General features: G+C 42.0%; 1 protein-coding gene across 1 annotated transcript in view; it reads right to left on the reverse strand.

The window, feature by feature from the left end:
* VEGFC (vascular endothelial growth factor C) overlaps positions 1 to 20,885 on the reverse strand; it is a 401,882-nt gene that overhangs the window by 88,267 nt on the left and 292,730 nt on the right. Inside the window, exon 2 of the mRNA XM_069631447.1 lies at positions 5,077 to 5,272. Coding sequence (XP_069487548.1) covers positions 5,077 to 5,272 — 196 coding nt within the window. The remainder of the gene's footprint in view (positions 1 to 5,076; positions 5,273 to 20,885) is intronic.

The following is a 20,885-nucleotide window of genomic DNA, read 5'->3' on the forward strand; positions in this document are numbered from 1 at the left end:
GGCTAGGCAAGATAGTGAACCAGGCCTAGTAAAGAGACATTATAGAGTTGAACAAGGGGTCTCGGAGCCACAGAGAGAAATGAGAAGTCCAGGAGAAGAGAACATTTGGTATAAAACACGAGATGTCCAGGGGAAGAGAACTATTGGCATAAAGTACGAGAAGTTGAGGGGAAGAAAACCTTTGCCCCAAAGCATGCAAATTGCAGGGGAGCAAGTCCTGTGGCATGAGTTACGTGAAGTCCAGGGGTAAAGAACCTTTGGCATGAGTTGTAAGAAGTCCAAGGGAAGAGTCCCTTTGGCACAAGTCACAGAAAGTCCAAGGTGGAAAGAAAGATCCTTTTGGTGCCAAATGACGACAAGACCAGAGGAAAGGAGTGATGTCCTTTGGCAGAAGTCAGAACTGTGATAAAGGGACTATTGATAAAGAGAACCTGAGGAATACTTAGGGAAGAGAGACACATTCTCAATATTGTTTTTGAAATTGGAACTCTGAACTGCCTAAAGCATCCTGAAGAAGGAAATCTTATAGCTTTTCTGCTGAAGTGTAAGGGAAGGAAATTGATTAAGGCATAGGACAGTGGACTTTATACTTTTTATGGACATTATCCTTAGTTTTGGTTGAGGCAGTGAAACCCCTTTTAGTCATAGGGACAGGTAGGGCTCTTCCTTATTTTTAGTTCAATACAAGTCTATACCAACAAGCATGCCACCTTTGTGCCTGAGTCTACTTCTACACCCTTACATCTGGTAGAGAACGCATGTAACTCTCTTCACTATCTTGCAAGAAAATAAAACTCTGTCTGCCGTTGCTACTACCCTGAAATTATTTGCATGGGAACAGTTAATCCGACACTGCCTGGTTATAGAGATAATATATTGGCTACTGTCACCATTTCTTGAGAGCACAGAAATGGCATGCCTCGTAGTGAAGGCCTTATCTAGGTAATGTGCCTAGCCGTAGAGGCCACATTTGCAATTTATCAATTTTTGGGATATGGAGCTACATTATTGTGTCCAGCCCCAATGGTGACAACTGCAGTGCAGTGCCATGCCAGTGCCATGCCCACTAACGGGCCACATCTTCAATTTTGTGTCTAGTTCTAGATTCTATATTTGGAATAATTGATTTACAAAATGAGTTATAACTGAGAACAATTAGGCACATATATAGGTGTGGTTTCCATAACTGAACATAGAGTGCTGGAGGTTTGGCTTCCAGAACTGGTCACAGTACTCATCATGTGGTATATGGAACTAAGAACAATATCTGATATGTGACCTCCAGAACTGATGGTCAGTAAAGCTTATCCGGGTCAGCGCTGTGGCTGGGGATGTGTTAATTTAAAACCTAATGTCCAACAGTTGGCCTGATTCACAGAGCGTTTTCCTATGGGATTGCATCATTATAAAATGCTTCTGTGAATCAGCCCCAGTGTTTCTTCTGACCTGAACAACGTTTTAGTTATTGTTTCCCCATCCTTTTCTACTTCAATTCTCTTACTATATTATCTTATCCCCACTTCCATGTTTTGCTTGTTCCTCTCCTTGTTTCACATCTCAATGTCCTGCCTCTCCTATCCTGCCACCGATTATTTATCTGTCAACATCTTCTCTTCCTGTACCACTTTTGCCTTTCTGAAAGATTTCCTCACTTCTCTCCATCTCTTTTCAGTCCTACCTTATTTATCTTTGTATTTTATTTATTGGTCATTTGCATGGTGCCTATACACAGGTGTTTCCAGGCACCACAAGACAAAAATGTGGGGCGGAGGGGGGGCATAGGAAAAAAAACAACAGTGATGGTTATATTGGCCTTGTGACAGTCCTACTGTGTAAGTGCAGAGACAAAGGGGATAAAAGTGCATGTTGCGGTGGGATAGGGGACAGGGATGGGTGGGGGTGAAGTGTAGGAGTGGGTGGGCCCAAAGGGAGTGAGCAAATGCTGAGGGGAGCCACGAGGGCAAGTGCAAGGTGGAAAGGGGGAGCAGACAAGTGCAATGGACAGGGTGGACTAGTTTCGGACTAGTCGGGGAAGGGTGCCCAATGGCAAGTGCTGTTAGGGATGCTGGGGAGACTGGTCAGGGAATGGTCTGGTACCTGTATGACTCAGAAGGGACCAAGCAACAGTCACAGTGACAGAGGAACATTAGCACAGGAGGGTGAGAGGGAAGGAAGAGGAGAAAAGGAAAGTATTGAGAGGTTTCTGGAATTTAAGAAGATCCGGCTCAAGTCTGAGGGGGGCAGGTAGGCCATTCCAGAGGGAGAATTCTGCCAAGGAAAGCGATCTACCTCCCAATCACTTCTTGGAGAAATGTCAGACCTGCAGAGAGTTGGAACTAGTGGTCCGAAGAACTCTAGCAGGGAGGTATTTGGAGAGAGAAAGCTGAATGTGGAGAGGTACCAGGCCCCAGATGGCCTTGTGACTGATGCAAAGGGTTTTGAATTTGATCCTTGCGGTCACCGGGAGCCAGTGGAGAGATTTTAGGGCTGGAGAGATGTGGTCCCTGGGCTTGAGGCCAAGGTTAAATCTTGCAGCCCTTTTCTCGATTAGTTGAAGGAGGCGAAGGGAGGAAAGAGGCAGATTGAGGAAGAGGCTGTTGCAGTAGTCCAGCCTAGAGTGAACCAGAGCTCTGGAGACATTGAGCTTCTGGGGAATGTGATGAAAGCGAAAATGCCTGTGAGGAGGTGGAGCTGAAAGTTGGACTCCTTGGCAAGGTCTGTGATGTGTGGAGAGAAAGAGAGAGAGGAGTCAAAGATGACCCTTAGGTTTTTTTCCTCACATGAGGGTGAGGGGAGGGGGCCCAAGGAGGGTGGCCAGAGAGTAGGGGGGAAACAGGGAGAAGGCATCCAATGAGAAGGATCCATGTCTTACTGGCATTAAGGCAGAGATCATTAGCAGCGTACCACGTCTGAATAGAAGTCAGGCAGTCAGGTATGAGAGAGGAAGGCGAGAAGGTGGAGCATGGAAGCTTAAAGGAGAGCTGTGTGTCATTAGCATAACACTGGAAGTGAGGAGAGAAGGTGGAGATCAAGTGGGCCAGAGGGGCTAAGTAGATGTTAAGAGCTGTGGCAATATGATAGAGGCCCGAGGGATGCCACAGGTAGAGAGTGAGATGGAGGAGAGGAACGGTCCCAGTTGTACCTGTGAGGGTCGGTTTGAAAGAAAGGAGGTTAACCACGCTAGTGCCCGATCCAAGAGGTATCATGAGACAATTTATGAGGATGAAGTGGTTGACCATGTCAAAGACAGAAGAAAGATTGAGGAGGATGAGAACAGAGGTAGAGTTAGGATCCAAGTTCAAGGGCAGGTCTTCCCGGGGGTTATGGAGCACAATGTCCTTGCCTCAGGTGCTCTGAAGCCAGACTGGTGGTCATGGAGGCAGCCAGCAGCTTTGGTGTGGAAGATCAGTTTGGGGATGACCACTTGTACACTCACTCTTTTTCCTTCTTGTTTCTCCCCTTCTCCTCACACCTTCAGGTACTTTTTTGTTTGCTTACCCCTTTTCTCTCCTCTCACATTTCCCCATTTTCCGCTCTTGTCTTTTGTCCTTTTAAACACCTTCCCATCTCTCACGTCCTGTTTCTCTCTCTCTCTCTCTATGTCTTCCACCCATGCATCTCACATTTCTCCCACCTCACTTGTCCACTTATATCTTCTCTTGTCTCTGTCTTTCACTTCTATTAACATTCACTTTGTCACTACAGTGGGAGACGCTGAAACCACCCTTTTTTCTCACCCATACACTTCCCCATATCCCTCTTGACCCAACCCCTCACCTTACAGATAACCTTACCAGGTCCATTCCACCTGTGACAATGTGTAGATGCAGATGAACTAAAGGTAAGAAGAAGTGAATGAACAAAGAAGTAAATGTCAGAGGAAGGGACTGTAGAAGAAGCAAGTGGAGAAGATATATTTTAGGTGATGTAAAGGGGCATACCCTTGTTTGGAACTTCTCTTCCACTCTCTCCCTCTCAACTTTCCTTCTGCGTTATCCTTTGTATGGGTGAATTCAGTCTCTAGTTCAGTGCCAAAGTAGAGAAATCCCTTCACGATCATGAAGGTATATTATGCTGGGAAGCCGTTAACAAGTCAGACACAGATCATTTTCTAATATTAATCGAGTACAGTGTTTACTTCTGCGACCACACCAATGGCAGCAAATAAGCAATCTGGAGATGTTGACAGGTACACAAAAAGGGTAGAGCTAGTGTTACAGTAACACCCATGTCGACACCCCTTTTTCTTTGGATAAAAATAACTTGTAATACTCTGCACCAATCACTAGATGGTGGCCTATGGGAAGCATGTGAACCTAGACCCACCTGTTCAAGGAGTGAACGGGTGGGTTCAAGGCCTCCTCAACACCAAGGCGATCACATCACTCCTCGCACCACCTGACTCGCTAGACGCCATCCCCCCGTCTCATACCTGGCACAGCTGCACCCCTCTTCTGTGCCCCTCTGTATCCTACCCCCTGCTGAATATCTGTTCTGTTGTTACCAGTGAAATGCACTCTGTTATGCATCTGTAATATTGTACACCTCTGTAAAGAGCTCTGTTATGTATGTGTATTTTTGTATACCTCTGTAAAGCGCGCCCTTGCTTCTCGGAGACAGGTCAGCGCTCAATAGATACAATAATAATAATAATAATAATAATAATAACGTAGGCAGATCCACAAGATACAGAAATAGCAGAAACAATTGTAAGAAATACAAATAGCTGTAGAAGAAAAGAGGAAACAATGTGGTAGGAATGCAATGTAAGATAACTTTCCTACCATTACCAAATGGAGGAAACCAAATTAAGTTAGTACACTCATCTAATATTAAGTCAAATGGTAGTAACTGCTTTTCCCCTTAGGATCATTTTCATTATTGTGTTTTGACAGTACTGTAATAATATAACATGTTGCAAGCTTATAAACACTTTAATGTTGCAAAACATGTATTGTCATAGCCTTGTGTGAATACTGTTGTTATATATGTAAGACACAATGAACCTTTTCAAATTGGGTGTGCTTTCATTGAAGACATCAGTTAACCAGAATGTGTCAAGTGCTGGACACTTACTTTTCAAGATGTCTGCATTGTAATGTGCCGCTGCAAACTTTAGCGTCTCCTCCGTCCTTGACTCTTTGTGTGGCAATCCCCCTTTCCTCAATTGACATTTGAACATTTTCCAGTATTCGGGATAAAGAACCGTCATGAGTTCATCCACACTCGACACAGACCGCAACTGCTCCTCCAGCTCTTTGCTTGCGTGATCCTGTGGGAGACACGCACACAATGATTTGCTTCCACCAAAGTGCGTATGACCCTGATTTCAAAATAAATGTGTACATTTTCCTTAGCAGTCATCTACATACGTTGGCATGGGTAGAGAGGACCATATCTTATATGTCTAAACAAACATATTTAAATCAAAGAAATGCTGCCTCGGAAAATATGGATTTATTTTATTATATAAACAATGAGATCAGTAAGTGATTATTCAGAGTTGTATATTCATTTGCCATTGTACATCCTCCTGTTTTGTACTAATGGAGAGTGTTCATGAAGCACTGGAGCACATAAGTCTTTCCGCACATTGCACCGGAGGCACGTGGTGATAAGTAGGGAGGACAATCATGCTCCGAATATTAGCGGGCACTAGACGACCTCTTCATGCAACACTAAACATGTATTAAGGCAAATAATCAGAATGACTAATATTGGACTTAGAGTATGCATCTTCTCAGACAAGATGGGAGAGGAGTCCTTCAAAAGTCTTTTGGTGTAGATAGTACTTTAACTAGAAGAGAACACCCAGCATCAATGATGAAGCAGCCAAAATAAAGCTACACGTGCGCAGTAAACTGGATGAGAGAAAGCACCTTTAAAAGGAATGGGGCTGGGCTACTTTTGAATCTCTTCTTTAACACACAATAACATGAGAATAAAAAAACATGCCTCTTCAAGAAGGTAAATATGTTTTAAAATGTAAGGGCATTCAATAACAAACATTTTGTCAACTAATAATGACACATCAGGCAGTCAGCTACAATTTTGAACAACGGTGCTACAAAGCGGGTGCTTTTAAGTCTGCCTCATTGAATATATAACTATGTTCACATACACCAATTTATCATGTGTAAACAGGTTAACAAGCTAGGTTTTCACGTAGCACAAGGCACAGAACCGTCCTCTGTACTATCTGGGCAGCTATCCAACAGGTATATCACAAAAAGAGAGGAGCACCATCAATTACGAGCAACACATGCTATTGACCCCCATCCAATCCCCTATTGGTTCACATATATAACAAGATGCATCATAAAACATATACTTTTATTATAAAATTCATGTTTTAAAACAGAGTTTACTAAGAATGTAACATCACATAAAACCCGCATGTAGACTCTGGTCTATTATAGATTTGTACCTAGGCCTATGTGTGGTTTGGATTCTTGATTATTGATGCAAATGTATTTCTGTTTGTATGAATTTGTGCAATATATGTTTATATGCCTAGTGGGTTTTATGTGCTGTTAGATTCTATGTGACCTCTGTTTTAATACATGAATTTTACAATAAAAGTATATGTTTAATGATACATCTTGTTATATATGTGAAACAATAGGGGAATGGATGGGAGTCACTTGCATGTTTTGCTCGTAATTGATGGTGCTCCTCTCTTTTTTTTATATACCCACATAAACTAATGTCCACTGAAGGCAGATCCTGTTGTAATGTTTATAAATGTATATATCAACTAGTAATTACACCACAACTGGGTGATTATAATATAATCGGCTAGTTGTTATATCATCTCAATGCACACTACAGACACTTTGTAACTGCTCTTGGAAGCCAAAGTGAATTTTTGTTTAACTAACCTCCACACCTAACGCAAGGTCTAACTATGGCTGCTATAGGGACCCATCTTGGTCCTGAAGCACACATGTGCTTGTGTCCCATCTTCAGCCATTGCCAGCCCAAAGCCTCCGGTGCTACGAGAGCCATCCATGCATGGAGACCCATTTGCACTTCATATCCCATCGTTGCCTGAGGCCCAATTCCGCACTGAGGGCCTCCCCCTGATTTGAGGGATACCCCGGCTTCAACATCCATCACTTTCCGAGTCTCATGTGTTTCCCAACGTGGGATCAAGACTTTGGAACTATGTAAAATGTTGGTTCATATATAACCTTCAACTGATATTTTGCATGATCCCAACAGAACATTTTCATTTTTGGGCTTTTATTGTTTTTGTTTATTTATAAATTAAAATCTACCAGAAAATACATCAGATGGTTGCATAAGGATATTACAAATCAGCTCGGAATTCTTTGACTGATAAGGTCATTTCATTGAAACATCTTGCTGGTGTCTTGCCCCAAAATATCCCAGATATATGGCTAATACAGGCATGCAAGATTGTGTCTATTGTTTCACCAATAGGAAGTATTTTGCCTTTCTTCCTAACATAATGTTTCTGCCGGCCCATTCAGTTCTTAGTAAATTAAACATCTTGCTGACAGATGGGAGAACCACGTGCTTGTATAACTGGTGTGAAAGCTGCAATGTCATGCTGGCTCAATATGACTGATCCATTGACTCCCTTATAGATTCACCACAATGTATACAACAGGTCTTATGGGAGATTGACTGATGCAATACAAGGGAAGTAGTTACTAACTATAGTCTCTTCAATGGAAATCTATCATGGGAAAAAAGATTATGTGTAGCAGGACCCTTTATTAGAAGGTTCCCATGTGAGATCCAAATTCCTGTGCTTAAGGTTTAATCTTTTACACACCATGCTAGTTGAAGGCATCTGTAGGAGTTTGGATAAATCTGTTATAGGCTGTAACTTCTGCAAAATTGGGGATCGGCTAGGAACACTGGAACATGTATTAGTGTCTTGTTTATCAACTTTAGAATTGTGACATATATATTTGAATCGATTTATATCTAACCAATATTTTCATAATCCAGTGCACGTTTGGAACCGAATTATGACTGGGTCTGAAATGTCTTTAATTATTGCAGCCTTAGGATGTATTGATGACATATTGCCACATGCATTCCCTGTGTAATTATGTTTGTAAATTGATGTGTTTTTTTCATATTTTTACTGTAATTCTCTTTTGTCTTTTTACATTGGTTTTATGAGACCTGTTTTATGATATAAAAATCTATGTATGGAATCGTTTTTTTCTAATAATTATATATGTGCGGTTTAATTGTAAGCCATGTGCACATAACAAAAATAAATAGGTGTGTCATAGTCACAAAATAATGTTCCAGCCACCTACACACCCATGACCGGTTCACCGCAGGCACATACCTGTTCTGCTTGGGTCATAGCCAGAGCATTGGTGGGTAACGTTTAGAACACTTGTCTCGGGGGAGTGAACAACCACAACCACTGGCTTCAACTCTCATAAAGGATGCTCTCTTTTTTGTTTACTGTTTTAATTTAAATGTATGCAATTTAACAAATGTTTTTTTTCAATACTCAATTCTTTTTCGATCAAACCTATTTCACGGTGCACTCAATGCCTGTCTCTTTCCTGGTTATATTTCAATAAACTTTTGATAAATGTGTGAGAAGCCAATGATCATCTGCCTCCTCCCCACAATGTGTAACCTGTATGTGCGTATCAATCACCGCAAACACGGTATACATTACGTGTTATACATGTGTCTTCTGCTGTGCTTCAGGCATTTTATCTGCTAAAATAAAAGCTGTATTCCAAAGAATGCCTATACTGTAGGTTTTTCAAACCTGAACGGCAAAGATATGCAGGATGTAGTCGAAGGGAAGTGGCTGAGGCCTACATTGAACATTTACCCACTACCAAGTTCGATTCCTCCAATATGACAAATGCAGGCTCTGAAACCAGAACATTCAGGCAATATATTTCCTCCAGTGATCAAAATGATGTTGGGCTGCTCTGCATCACTGTCCATTATTAATAATGGAACCTATTTATGAATGTGTACATCGTACTTTTATGTATGTGATGAACTGTGTACTTCTCTTAACTATTTTGTACAGGTGTATTATTTTCTTTCTTTTGTCCTTTGTAAAATCTTTGTAAAGGTTTGATCTAAACCAAATACAATGAAATTAATTAAAAACTTAAAATAAATAATGGAACCTATTTGTCTATAGGTCATATCATTTCTAATGGCCCCTGTACAGTGACTCTGTAAATGGCACAACAGTTCACATTAATATTATTTTGTAGCAGTGTCAGACCAACATGTTTTTGAAGTAGATTACATTTGAAGATTGCTTATTTTACAAACCAGCCCACTTACAATCTTCGTTTCCAAAGATGTTTGTTTTTTCTTTGCTTGACTGCTCTCAGTAATGTCAAGTGTTTTCTCTCATTTCTCTCTCTCTAATTGACCTCCACATCTCCTCACTTCACACTCCTACAACTCCTCACCCAGTATCCTGGGAACTCTGGCCTTTTATAGGGACTTGCCATTGTTCACATTCTCCCCAGGTCTTTGATTGGTTAGACATGGCCTATGTTTAGATGAAGTCTTTACATTGTCCCTCTTCCCTGCCCGTAATACTTAGCCCACTCCATATAAATATGCCATTTACTGAAGCTGTAAATGTCCCACTGGTCATTTGTAAGTCAGGTGGAAGACATGCCTTACCTCTGTTCTCCTGAGACTCTGCACACACTTGAAGCTTCGCGCCTCTGGGTTACTCCGCTTTCATGAATTGTTGTCTCTGCTCCACTGCTGCCATCATTGCGGTGCCCAGTGCTGAACTACTAAGACAGTACAAACTTGTCTGATGGGCACTGCCTTCTCTTCTTTTGACAGCTCTTACTAACTTGTCCTGGTTGTCTGACTTTCTGGGCCAGTAGAGACCCCTCTGGGCCTTCTGACAAGAGTTTGTGATCTGACTTTGTTACAAGGCCATGTTAGGTCATAGCAGTTTACATTGATTTTATTTTTATTATTTTGTAGGCCATTTTAGGAGAAGTTATCTCATAACGCTTCACATAACAAAACTATTTTTCAATCTACAATAATTGACAAAACTCTTGATTATCTCGTTGAAGGTTACTATAGAAGAGGGACAGGAGAGCAGCATCTAGACACACTACTGACGGAGGATTTAATAGAGTCAGCCAATGATCTTTCATCTAATGTTTATTTTGGGGGAATCTAGAAAGCCTCCCTAGACTGTATAACCTGCATTTGTATTACACGTGGGAGAGTCTGTATTTACAACAAATATTTTCACACAACCTTCTACAGCAGATGGTGATTTGTTTAATGGTTTACTTGAAACTTGCAATTTTCTAGGGTGTAAACACTCTCCGTTCATGTGTGGCTAGCCACTGCAAATGAGGAAGACTCAGACATACAGGCATTCAAGCATGAATAGTTGCCAGGGCGTGGATGGACCTGAAACTAGAACCAAAAGGCTGGTACCCTCCCATAACCAATATGTTTGATCCTCCAAACTACTACTATTGTACAGATACAATAGGTATAACTTTTATTTATACGTTATTTTGCGAGTCAATTTACCAGTGGTTGCTGGTTTAGCCCACATAAAGTAATATCAAACAGAGTCTTCATACAATCATATTTTGCAGAGACACAGGAGGGGAAAGCAGGGGAGCAAACACTGTTGATAAATTTGGGGCAACCAATATTGCTAGATGTACATTTAGGATTGTGGCATTGGAGCAGTTTAGTAGCATTACCTTGCAAAATTACTGTGTAGTCACTGTTGCAAGATAAATTAACTGTACAGGGATAACATGTTTGCAGCCTGCAGTAAGGAGTGAAGGCCCTACCCTTATATTAAGGATGGGCCTTTTACCTTCAGTGCAGGATGGGTTCAGTGAAACAGGGCACATATACAAAGGTGCTAACCTTAAATAGTGGGTACGTCCCACTCTCTGAGAGTTCATAGATTCAGAGGTGTGTCCAATAACATGGGGCCTGCCAATTAAATCTCTACTACCAAATGGGCTTAGGAAATTGGCAGAGAGATCAAGGTACAAATCAACAGCCCCCCCCCCAAAACCCTTAATTAAGACTGGAAGCATTTATAGGAATTGCACAAGGATGCCTAATTCAACACATCACCATTTGAAAGGCTCAAGACAGGACATTTCTGGATGCCTTGCATCGAGGTTGTTGAGTTTACCTGAACATCCATTCTTTGGCCTCTTTCTAAAGTCGTGAACTGGATGATTGATTATGGATACTAGGTGAATGCAATACCTGTCCTAACACTCTATTCATGCACTTTAAGTCATTGGGCCTCAATACGCGGTTGGAGGTAGCCTTGTCGGTTTTACCGGCAAGGCTACCTCCAAACTCGCATCCGGGTAATTGAGCTTTCACGGGTGCCGGGCCTGGTACATCTCCATTCCCCATTCCCATTTGAGCCCCAATGGGGAGGGTGGTAGCACCAGTACTGTTAATAAACTGTGCTACCATCATGTTCTGCTCGCGGGTGCCGGTACGCCCACCAGGTGAGACCTGGGGGCTGTAAGGGCACCTGCGAGCAGAACTCCTAGTATGGTGGTACGGTAGCAATGGTGCCGGTAACAATACCAGCGCCGTTGTTGCCTTACCGCCATACTTGTAATGAGGCCCATTGTCCTTTCTCTGGAGGTATGTAGTCCAAAGGCTAGGTACACACTCTATTTCCACATATATCCACTTGTATCAATCTATGCACCAGTATGACACATCCTTCACCTTCTCCAACATGCATCCTGCTCTGCTCTGTTCTTTACCCACACCTTTCGAGGACCCCATTCAATTATCCATCAGCATCATTCTCCATGTACTACCCTAGTCCAGTCTAGTTGAACAATTAGGATCTAATTACAGCAGCACTTTATTATCCCAACAGTCTTGTTAACTGGCCCCTCAGAAATATAAGGAGCAAAATAAGGGGTGCTACGGTTTTAAGGAGACCCTGGTAGAAACATGTGAAATGAAAATAAAGAAAACACTACTGCAGAGAAGAACATGGTCTTGTGAGATGCCCCAAAGCATTTGTTTTTGCCTCATTCTTTACCTGGAAACGTTTGAAGTGGGAAAGCTGCTAGAGTCAGGCAGTGCTTATTAGGGTTCAGAGTTTGGAGAGATTTCCTTTCAATTTGAGGCTGAGTTGATGTTGGGTGGGCTGTGGCTGGGGATGCCTTAGCTCTCTTCTGCCGCAATCTAGTGTCTGACTGACAATGTCTCTCTCTCTGGCTTAGTGGCCTGGCATTGTGGTAGGCCAGAAGCTTGCACCTGCATGCCGGCAGACGGTGCTGGACGAGACTGCCCATCTCACAAACATCCATAGAAATTATTACAAGAGTGTGGGATCCCCTCTACTGAGCAAGACCATGGTTCAAATAACCTGTTCTGGGGAATGTATTCCACTCATGAGGGTCTAAAACCGCGTTTTAGCTCACTGGCACCTCACAGAGGAAAAACACCCATTTGCATATCAGTCTGGTCCCACCCACAAATGTAGTCCAACACCAACATTATAGGCAATTCTCCTCTGAATAAAAGTACAGAGAGCAACCCGAGACACATGATTTAGATTTGTTTGGGCCTCTTCACAGTGAGATGAGGTGGAAACTCTCTAAGGTACAGTGAGGATTGGCTTCACGTCTGGATTACCCCTGGTCACTTTCGAGTGAAACCTCAGTTTTACGCAATTAACATGAGTGTGGGAGCACTTCTGAGAACAAACATTGTTCAACTAACTTATTTTATGGCATGTCTTCTTATCAGGCGGAGTCTACAACCATGTTTTAACTCACGGTTCCTTCACCAAAAAAAAAAAATAATTTTCATATCAGTGTGGTCCCACCCACAATGGCAGTCCAGCACCAAAATGCAATTAAATCTCCTCTGAAAAAGAGTACCATCAGCAACCACAGATGTGTTTCTGCCTTGTTTGTAGCAATTTTACTTGGAGCAGGATGGCACAACACAGGTCCAAATGCAGCATGCTGTGTGCTGAGGATGTAATTTAAAGGTCAGCTGCAGAAATGAAGGCCTAAGTAATACAAGCATCATAAGTCAAATATAACCAGAAGAATGTTGAAAGGAAGATGTCTGGATCTGGATGTTTTATCATCATGACAGAGTTATCGCTGGGTCAGCACAGGCCTCAAATTAAGATTAAAGTCTGTGTTTGTTGCATAACACAAAATAAGGGGAGTTGTAATCCCTGCTGAGGGATCCCACCCTGCTCATAGAAAAAGCGTATGCTGAACCCCAGACTCCGAAGCTGGCCTGGGCCATCATGCATGCACAATACCAATGAGGAGATGATCATGCTGCCATAGTGGAATGCCTTGTGTTGCACTAGGTGAAATATGTACATTTGTTTTTTAATGCAACATTACATCTTTACATCTTTCACCTGGTGTAGAAACAATCGGGCTGGCTCCGTGACCCTGATGTCCAAACAAACCAGCCTCCACTGTGCATAGCCAGTAACATTATTATGCGTATGTCTATGACAGATGCAGCTTTAGTTGCCAGAAGTGGGTGCAGGCCGCACCGGAGGAGGCACTGGCATTGTAAATGACTCAGTGCCAACAAGAGACATTTTTTTCAGAGGGGATAACATCTCCCACAAATTAGCACAAGTAACCAAGCGCAGTGGGGGAGCCCTATGTAAAATAGGGAGTTTACCCCCGGAGAACATTTTCAATATAATGTGTTGATATGGTGACTATAACAGCACCATTTCTGAGCAAAAGGTGGTCGGAAGACATATCATTTATAATTGGTTCTCTATGGTTACACATGAATACATGCAGTAGATGTGTCGTAGACAGGGCTCCAACAAGGTGTGTGCTAAAGAGTGATGGATGTTGCCTAAAAGGGGCTCCAGATGGCCAAAACAATATGGTCTCCAGTAGTCTGGTTTGCATCCAGTCTGCATGTTGTGAATAAATCTCTCTGGCCCAGTTTGTAAATAAACTGCTGTCTGAAAATAAAACACCTTCACACTCAGCATAGAAATAATGTAATCAGTCAAGCTAATTTTGCTAAAAGTGGTAGTTGCGTGCAGAGGACAAACAACTTTCGCACTTGCGTGCTATTTGGACCCCTGTATGTAATTTTTACAGAAGAGTGCAAAAAGAAAGAGTAAATACAGGCGAAAGCACCTTCACTCTTTTATTACCTCTTGGATGTTGTATCAAAATGTAAAAGGTGACTGTAAACTACACTTTGTAAATTACATATACAATGAATTTCCATAGGATCCACCTGCTTTTAGCAGGTGTTAAACACAGGCAGATTCCATTGCAATCGATTAGGTGTAGGCCTGCATGAAAATGTCATGCAGGCGTAAATCTAGGTCATTATGCAGGTGGAGTAGGCAGGAGGAGGAGAAAACATATTCCTGTCCTTTCTCCCACTCTGCCTGCCAAAGGTTAAAGGTTTTTAAAATGCTCCAGAGCGTAAAACAAGTGCGAACACTGGCGTAAGCCTTTTACGCCTTATGTTTAGACTCATGTTATTTCAGCATGGCTTTTAAAATGATCCCCATTAATTAAATCACCTTCATTCTACAAATATATCAGCTGCGAATAAAGGGGAGATGAACAAATAGTACCTGTTGGGTGTCCTGACCCACGTTTGGACTATTATGCTGCAACATTTGGTGCCGTGGGCTTAGGAAATCCAAGAGGCGGAAAAGCCCACATTTGCGCCAAAATCCTAGAGAACCGTGCAGTTTTGCGCACAGCAAAGTGGTCCCCTGACCTGCCACCCACCAGTGCAAGCATGATGGGCCAGGAGTGCCATGAGTGAAATTTGTGCCAAAGGAAAAACAGCAGTGCCAGTTGGCTAAAAAAAATAAGCGCTTTAAAATCACCTTTGTTTCCCTGAATGCAAGCTCAAAATGCCTATTTTAAACATCACAAGATATTCAAAAATCTCAATGAACACCAGCAGACATTTGGCAGAATGTATTCTTGTGTGCATACAAAATTTGGAAAGATGAAGAGCCCAAACCATGTTCATAACAAAACTGGCTGAGCTGTGGATGTCAGCAGCTTAAGTTAAATGGACAGAAATCCACTAAAATAGAAATGTTTAAAATAAATGAGTGACCTACTTTTGAGTGTAACATAGGTTGCAACTGTTAAATGTCATAGTTTTGAACTTAGAATCAGCATTCTAGCTGCATGTGCAAAAATTGTCCGTTTGATTTGAATGTAGGAAACTGGGAACTAAAGTGACATTTAGCTGAAGCCTGGCTTGAAGAGAGTGAATTCTGCCCGACAACTACCCCCGAAGGAGTGAAACCTGCTCAGCCACTCTTCCCAGGCCTGGCTGCATTCTGCTGCCCCTGCCAAAAGGAGATGACACCTCTCTGATTGGATTAGGGGAGTAGCACCTGGGGACTACAGGAAAATAAACAAAGCACGGTCCCTGGCTCAGGCAAATGTTATATTAGGGGGTCCTAAATGGCTTCCTCTTGGATGGAGAAGTGGGAGGGGCACTGCATCTGTGAGAGCAAGCTGAGCTTGGGGGAAGTGGATAAACCAGAACTTCCACCATGTGCTTTGGAAAACCACGCCCCTTTGGGGCCAGAGCATGATTTTAAAAAGATGGATAATTCATAGTGCGGACTTGTCAAAATTATATAAATAACATCATCATTCTTGTGATTTTTCTGTGAACATTTTAAGAGGTGTTAGGACCCTGTGGTATGTTCTCGGGGATAGTAGCGGAAAAAAAGGTTGTTACTCCAAATGTATGCATGTTAAAAATCTGACACTTTATCATCTGAAACCCATATCCCTGGTGCATATTTGTGTAAAATCTGGAAAGGTTTAGAAGTCATTATCTGGATGAAAAGGGGAGAATTCTGTCATAAGTGGACACAACATCGTGCAAAGACAGGGATCGGATGGTTTGGTGCTACAGAAAATATGTTAACTGGACCTATAGTATTAGGAAAATGGTACATAGATAAATATGTATTTGGGTCAGAAATAGATTTGTGTGCAATTTGACAAGGGGAGGTTCCTCTGACCATAAAACCTACAACATCACTCTGACACTCCATTTCTTTCCCCCAATCAAGGGAGAGAGGAAAGCTTGGCCAATGATAAGTGAGAGGGGCAGGCTTAGCTAGGCCCAGGCACACACCCATTTTCAAAACACATAAAAGGAACATTGAGACCCAGGTAGAGACATTCACTTTCCACTTTCTTGCCGGACGCTTTGCCGGGAGACTCCAGACTTCAAATCCATCAATCTCCAGAGACCAGAGATCCAGAGAGACGAGAGATCCAGAGAGACCAGAACTGTGCAGTGCTGAGAGCAGAACCAGAGACCAGACCGCTGTGCAGTGCCGCTAGCAGAGCTGACCAAGATCGCTGTGAGCAGAACCAGGCAGAGATCGTCCGTAGCGAGAGAACTGCCAGGAGTCCAGTCCAACCGGTTGACCCAATCCGTGATGAAGTCGCATTCCTGTCCAAAATCTAGTGTGAGGACCCAGCTAGCACTGTGCCAAAACCAATCTCTTAGTTTAAAATAATCTAATCCAAACTATTTTAGTTTATTAGAACTGCCTCCTAGAATCGTGTCATTCTGTCATCTGTAAACCTGAAAACTGTCATCTGTCATTCCGAGCTTTAAAATTTCAAATCCGAAAAACTACCTTTACTAAATCGACCGTATCTCCGGAACCCTTTGTGCTAGGAGCGAGTTTTAACTGTCATCTTAAAGCTAAGATTCTCAGCTTTCTAACGAGCCTACTCCTTATATTGCCTCCGTAATTGCGCTCGACGCACGCAACTAAATTGCCGGCATTTGGTATTTTGCCTAATTTCAGCCACGTGTAAAAATATTTGTCCTTGCTTTCCTTGCTGAAATTCGTGTGCAACCTGACAATCATTCATAGAGCATTGCTAAAGTGATCACGAACTAATACAAAGCATCTCTCACTCACCCTGAATCTCCTATAGGGAATTAAAAGCAATTTGAGTATATTTTTCACTTCTTTGCATACCACATCAAAGTATATTGCCTGTGTTTAAAACTCCTACCTGTTTTCCTCTAAACTTGCTAGGGGGGAACTGAATTATATTTGATTGCATTCCTGAGAACTGTGTGCTTTCCTTCCATCTCTTTACCTTGCATAAAGGGGGTGGGGGGAATTATCAAAGAAAAGTGATTACATTGTCTTTTGTCGAAGTCATATCAAATTATTTCTTTACTGCATTTTCATTTATCATTGCATTGTCCTTGAAGCCACAAAAGCCTTCTCAGCTACTTTATCCTCTCTATATCACTTCTAAGCCATCAAAAAGAGTGTACCACTGTAACATTATCCATTGTTGATCACTATCATCTTCACAAGTGTGCTATCAAACATTAATTTATTATAAAAGTGTGATATATATATATATATTGTTTAATTTTCAAATAAACCTTTTAATTTGCAAAACAAACCTACTTCCTGGCTCAGTGGGGTCAGGGGGATTCAAAGAGAGGGGTGTTATATAAGGGTTGTCATCCAGAGTAAACGAACTGGACATAAAAATATATCAAGAAGGGTTTCCCTCAGCATCCCAGACTAGGCATTGACTTAGCTGTAGTGTTGAATTGAATCCGCTTGCATACCAGGCTACTTTGCATACAATCAAAGAGCATTTTGGGAACATCAAAATGACCACAGGTTCTTATGTTTGACATAAATGCTTGTGAAAGTGGTTTAAGCTCAAATCCTTCTGAGCATGTAATGTACACTGAGCTTGGAGAGCATTTAATTTTACTTAGTCACAACACTCACCCTATCAGTACCTTGAAACAAATGTACTTTATTAAACAGACCTTGTTATTGTCTATGGGGGTTTAGTTGGCCTGCTTAATGTGCAAACACCCGTAGATGTGTGATATTTTGCCTGAAAACACTGGTACATTGTTGGAACACAAAAGAGGAAGGGTGGGGTGGAATATTTGAGGGGGCCGTGGCACCCTTAACCCCCCTGGTAGTTTGTCCCATGGGGGCAAGCCATTGCAAGTACCACCATACACGACCAATGCCCTTAATATTATTATCAAAACTGAAATCAAAATCACATAGCATACCAAAAATCTGAACGTCTCTTTTCATTTAGACTTGGGGGTGTGGGGTGTGACAATCATGACCTGGACACCCCTACACTTGATCCACCCCTTTAGAGCCTGCCTGCAATGGCAAACTATATGTTTTGTACTGAGACAATCTGTTAGCATGAGAAGCACACATTTGAGAGAAACATTGTGTTTTAAGTATAAGACATTGTAGAGCAACAGTACAGTATTTCCATTTATATGATCAAGTGTTCTATGGTGAAGAGGTATAATGATAATTATAGAACTGATCATGTAATATGGTTGGGGGTTTTAATTGAAGGCTGATATAGGGCAAAATAGGTTACCATTATAAAGAAAGTATTGACTGCAAGGTAAAATTCAAATCCCATGGCTGTTCCCCTTTTACAAGTCACGTTTTCAAATATGGTCAATGTTGTGCTCAGTAAGTATGCACAAGCACACATATGCTTAATCACAGCATGGTAGGTCACAATGCACTCTCAGTATTCTTAGGGATGGCATTGAGTGCCCACCCGACAGGGCAATATGGCAGTAGATAATGTGATATGTCAGCTATGGCTAAGAACATTGCAGTTCAGGTCTTGTACCAAATTGTGGAGAGATTGTAGAGCTGCAGTTAATTGGCCTTTTGGCCTTTTTTTTGGATAATAAAAGAAAGAAATATGTGGGAAGCATCTCACTGAGATGCAGCCTATCATATCATCATTAGCTGTTGGCTGATATTACAAATGTTAACGTGATGTACTACTTGCTCACTCAATTAACGCATTAAACAATGCTACTCACTCCGCCACTGAGACCACTTTTCCCCCTTTGCACCGTGAATCCCTAAACGGACCTGCAACCAACACTGGTTCACTCTGCCATTTATTCACAACCTGTATGCATATAGAGTATATCTGTAGAAATGCAAACTCCATACCTTCTCACTGTTCCCTTAACGCCCACACCACAACCCTTCACCAGTCCACGTTTGTATACAACTACAAAGAACAGCACAATATCTACGGGCCACTGTTCTATTTAGCATGGAATTCATGATCACAACTAATAACCTTACAGCTTAGTCGTACTTTCGTTCCTCTCGTTTCATTGCATTCCTAACCCTCTACTCTCATCTCCACCTCTTCAACCAAACTCGTCCTTTCTCGGCAAAACACTTCCCAGACTAGGCAATACATGTCTTGCCTGCTGCCTCATATTTTCAAGTCCCTGCCATCAGATGTGTTTCCATTAAGGACAAAATTGTTTCTCACATATGAAATATCACCATCAAAATGAGCCACAACCCATATTTCTATATGCTCTACATTTCTGATAACCCTTGCATCTATAATAGAGTTCACCACAACATTGTGCAACCAACCATGTATTTGCGTGCAGCAAGCACACTGCGATTTCTTTGTTTGCCCCTTACCTGGTAGAATCTCCTTTTCAGTGTCCTGGTGCTACCTTATTTCCACACATAACTTTCTATGAGTGGGCATCCACTAAGTGTTTGCTCTTCTCCAACCTCACCACCACCCTGAACAAAACCCCCACCCATAGTTAGATTCTCCTACCAACTTCCCTGGATGTGCCCACATGCTCTTCTTCCTCCTCTCACTTCGCTTTTCTAATAGCACAGAACCAATTGCTTCACTGCTAGTTGAACAAGAATGATACATCCTGCTTTTACTAAACACCGCCAAAATACCTAAAACAACACCCCCACCTTCAAGCATTCACACTCCCAACGTACCACCCCTTCTCAGGCTGCAGAAGAGCACAGAAGAAGAGGGAACATGGCCGCCTGCCGCCAGATTCAGCCTGTTCGTCCTGCTCCCTCATTGGTCCGCATGACTTGCAAGGCTGCTAAAGAGCAACACATAAGGCCTGGTTGACTCTTACTGCCTCCTTACTCGTCTTCTAAATAGTAATTCCTAATCCGTGTCAAAGTCCTTCACTTCTTCACCTCTGCCTTGCTTATCCGCCCCAGGCCCCGATCATACTTCTACTTTTATAGATCAGGATGATTGGCCCTACATGAACATTAAGGCCCCGTGCAAATAACTTAGCTCTCGGTGTTTCAATAAACGATTGCCTTCCTCTGAACCTTAAAAACACTACCGTTCTGCACACATCAAAATTATCTACCCCGTCCATATTGAAGAATCTCAAACACAAAGCAGCCTACCACACATGGCAAGACTAGGTGTTCTGTGAGTACCTGAAGAGCTGTAATAATTAGACCTTCATGATGTTTATGGCCACAGCCACTTTTCCTCTACCTGGACGTTTAATATGTTTATATACATTTTTTTTAACATATGCACACGTTCTGATTGACAGGATCAATAATGACACAAAGGCACATATAAAATAATGTAGTTACATGCCAATACATACAATTACCAAGAATATCATTGCCATGTCCATTACTAAAAATGATTTTCAAAACAGTGTGTTTGCCTGTCCTTGACGTTTAGTCCGACATGTTAAACTGTGGCTTAAAAGTGATGCCAACTCCCCATTGGAAAAAACAAAAGATCGCATACTGATATTATAACAATCAGAATGTAGAATATGACGCCTGAAACACAGGACCCAGAATATCATATTGCTCGAAGAACAGTTCAAAGCATTTCAACAAGAATACTTCATGTGGCATCAAGTTAGGGGTTAAATGTTCTAGCAAACCATCATCTTTATTCTAATTGATTAATCTGCAATGGCTGGGTAACTGATTGTTTCTTTGTCATTTGCTATCCATATCTAAATTG

The sequence above is a fragment of the Ambystoma mexicanum genome, chromosome 6q, assembly GCF_040938575.1.
Source record: "Ambystoma mexicanum isolate Mex_15411 chromosome 6q, UKY_AmexF1_1, whole genome shotgun sequence".
Lineage (NCBI taxonomy): Eukaryota > Metazoa > Chordata > Amphibia > Caudata > Ambystomatidae > Ambystoma > Ambystoma mexicanum.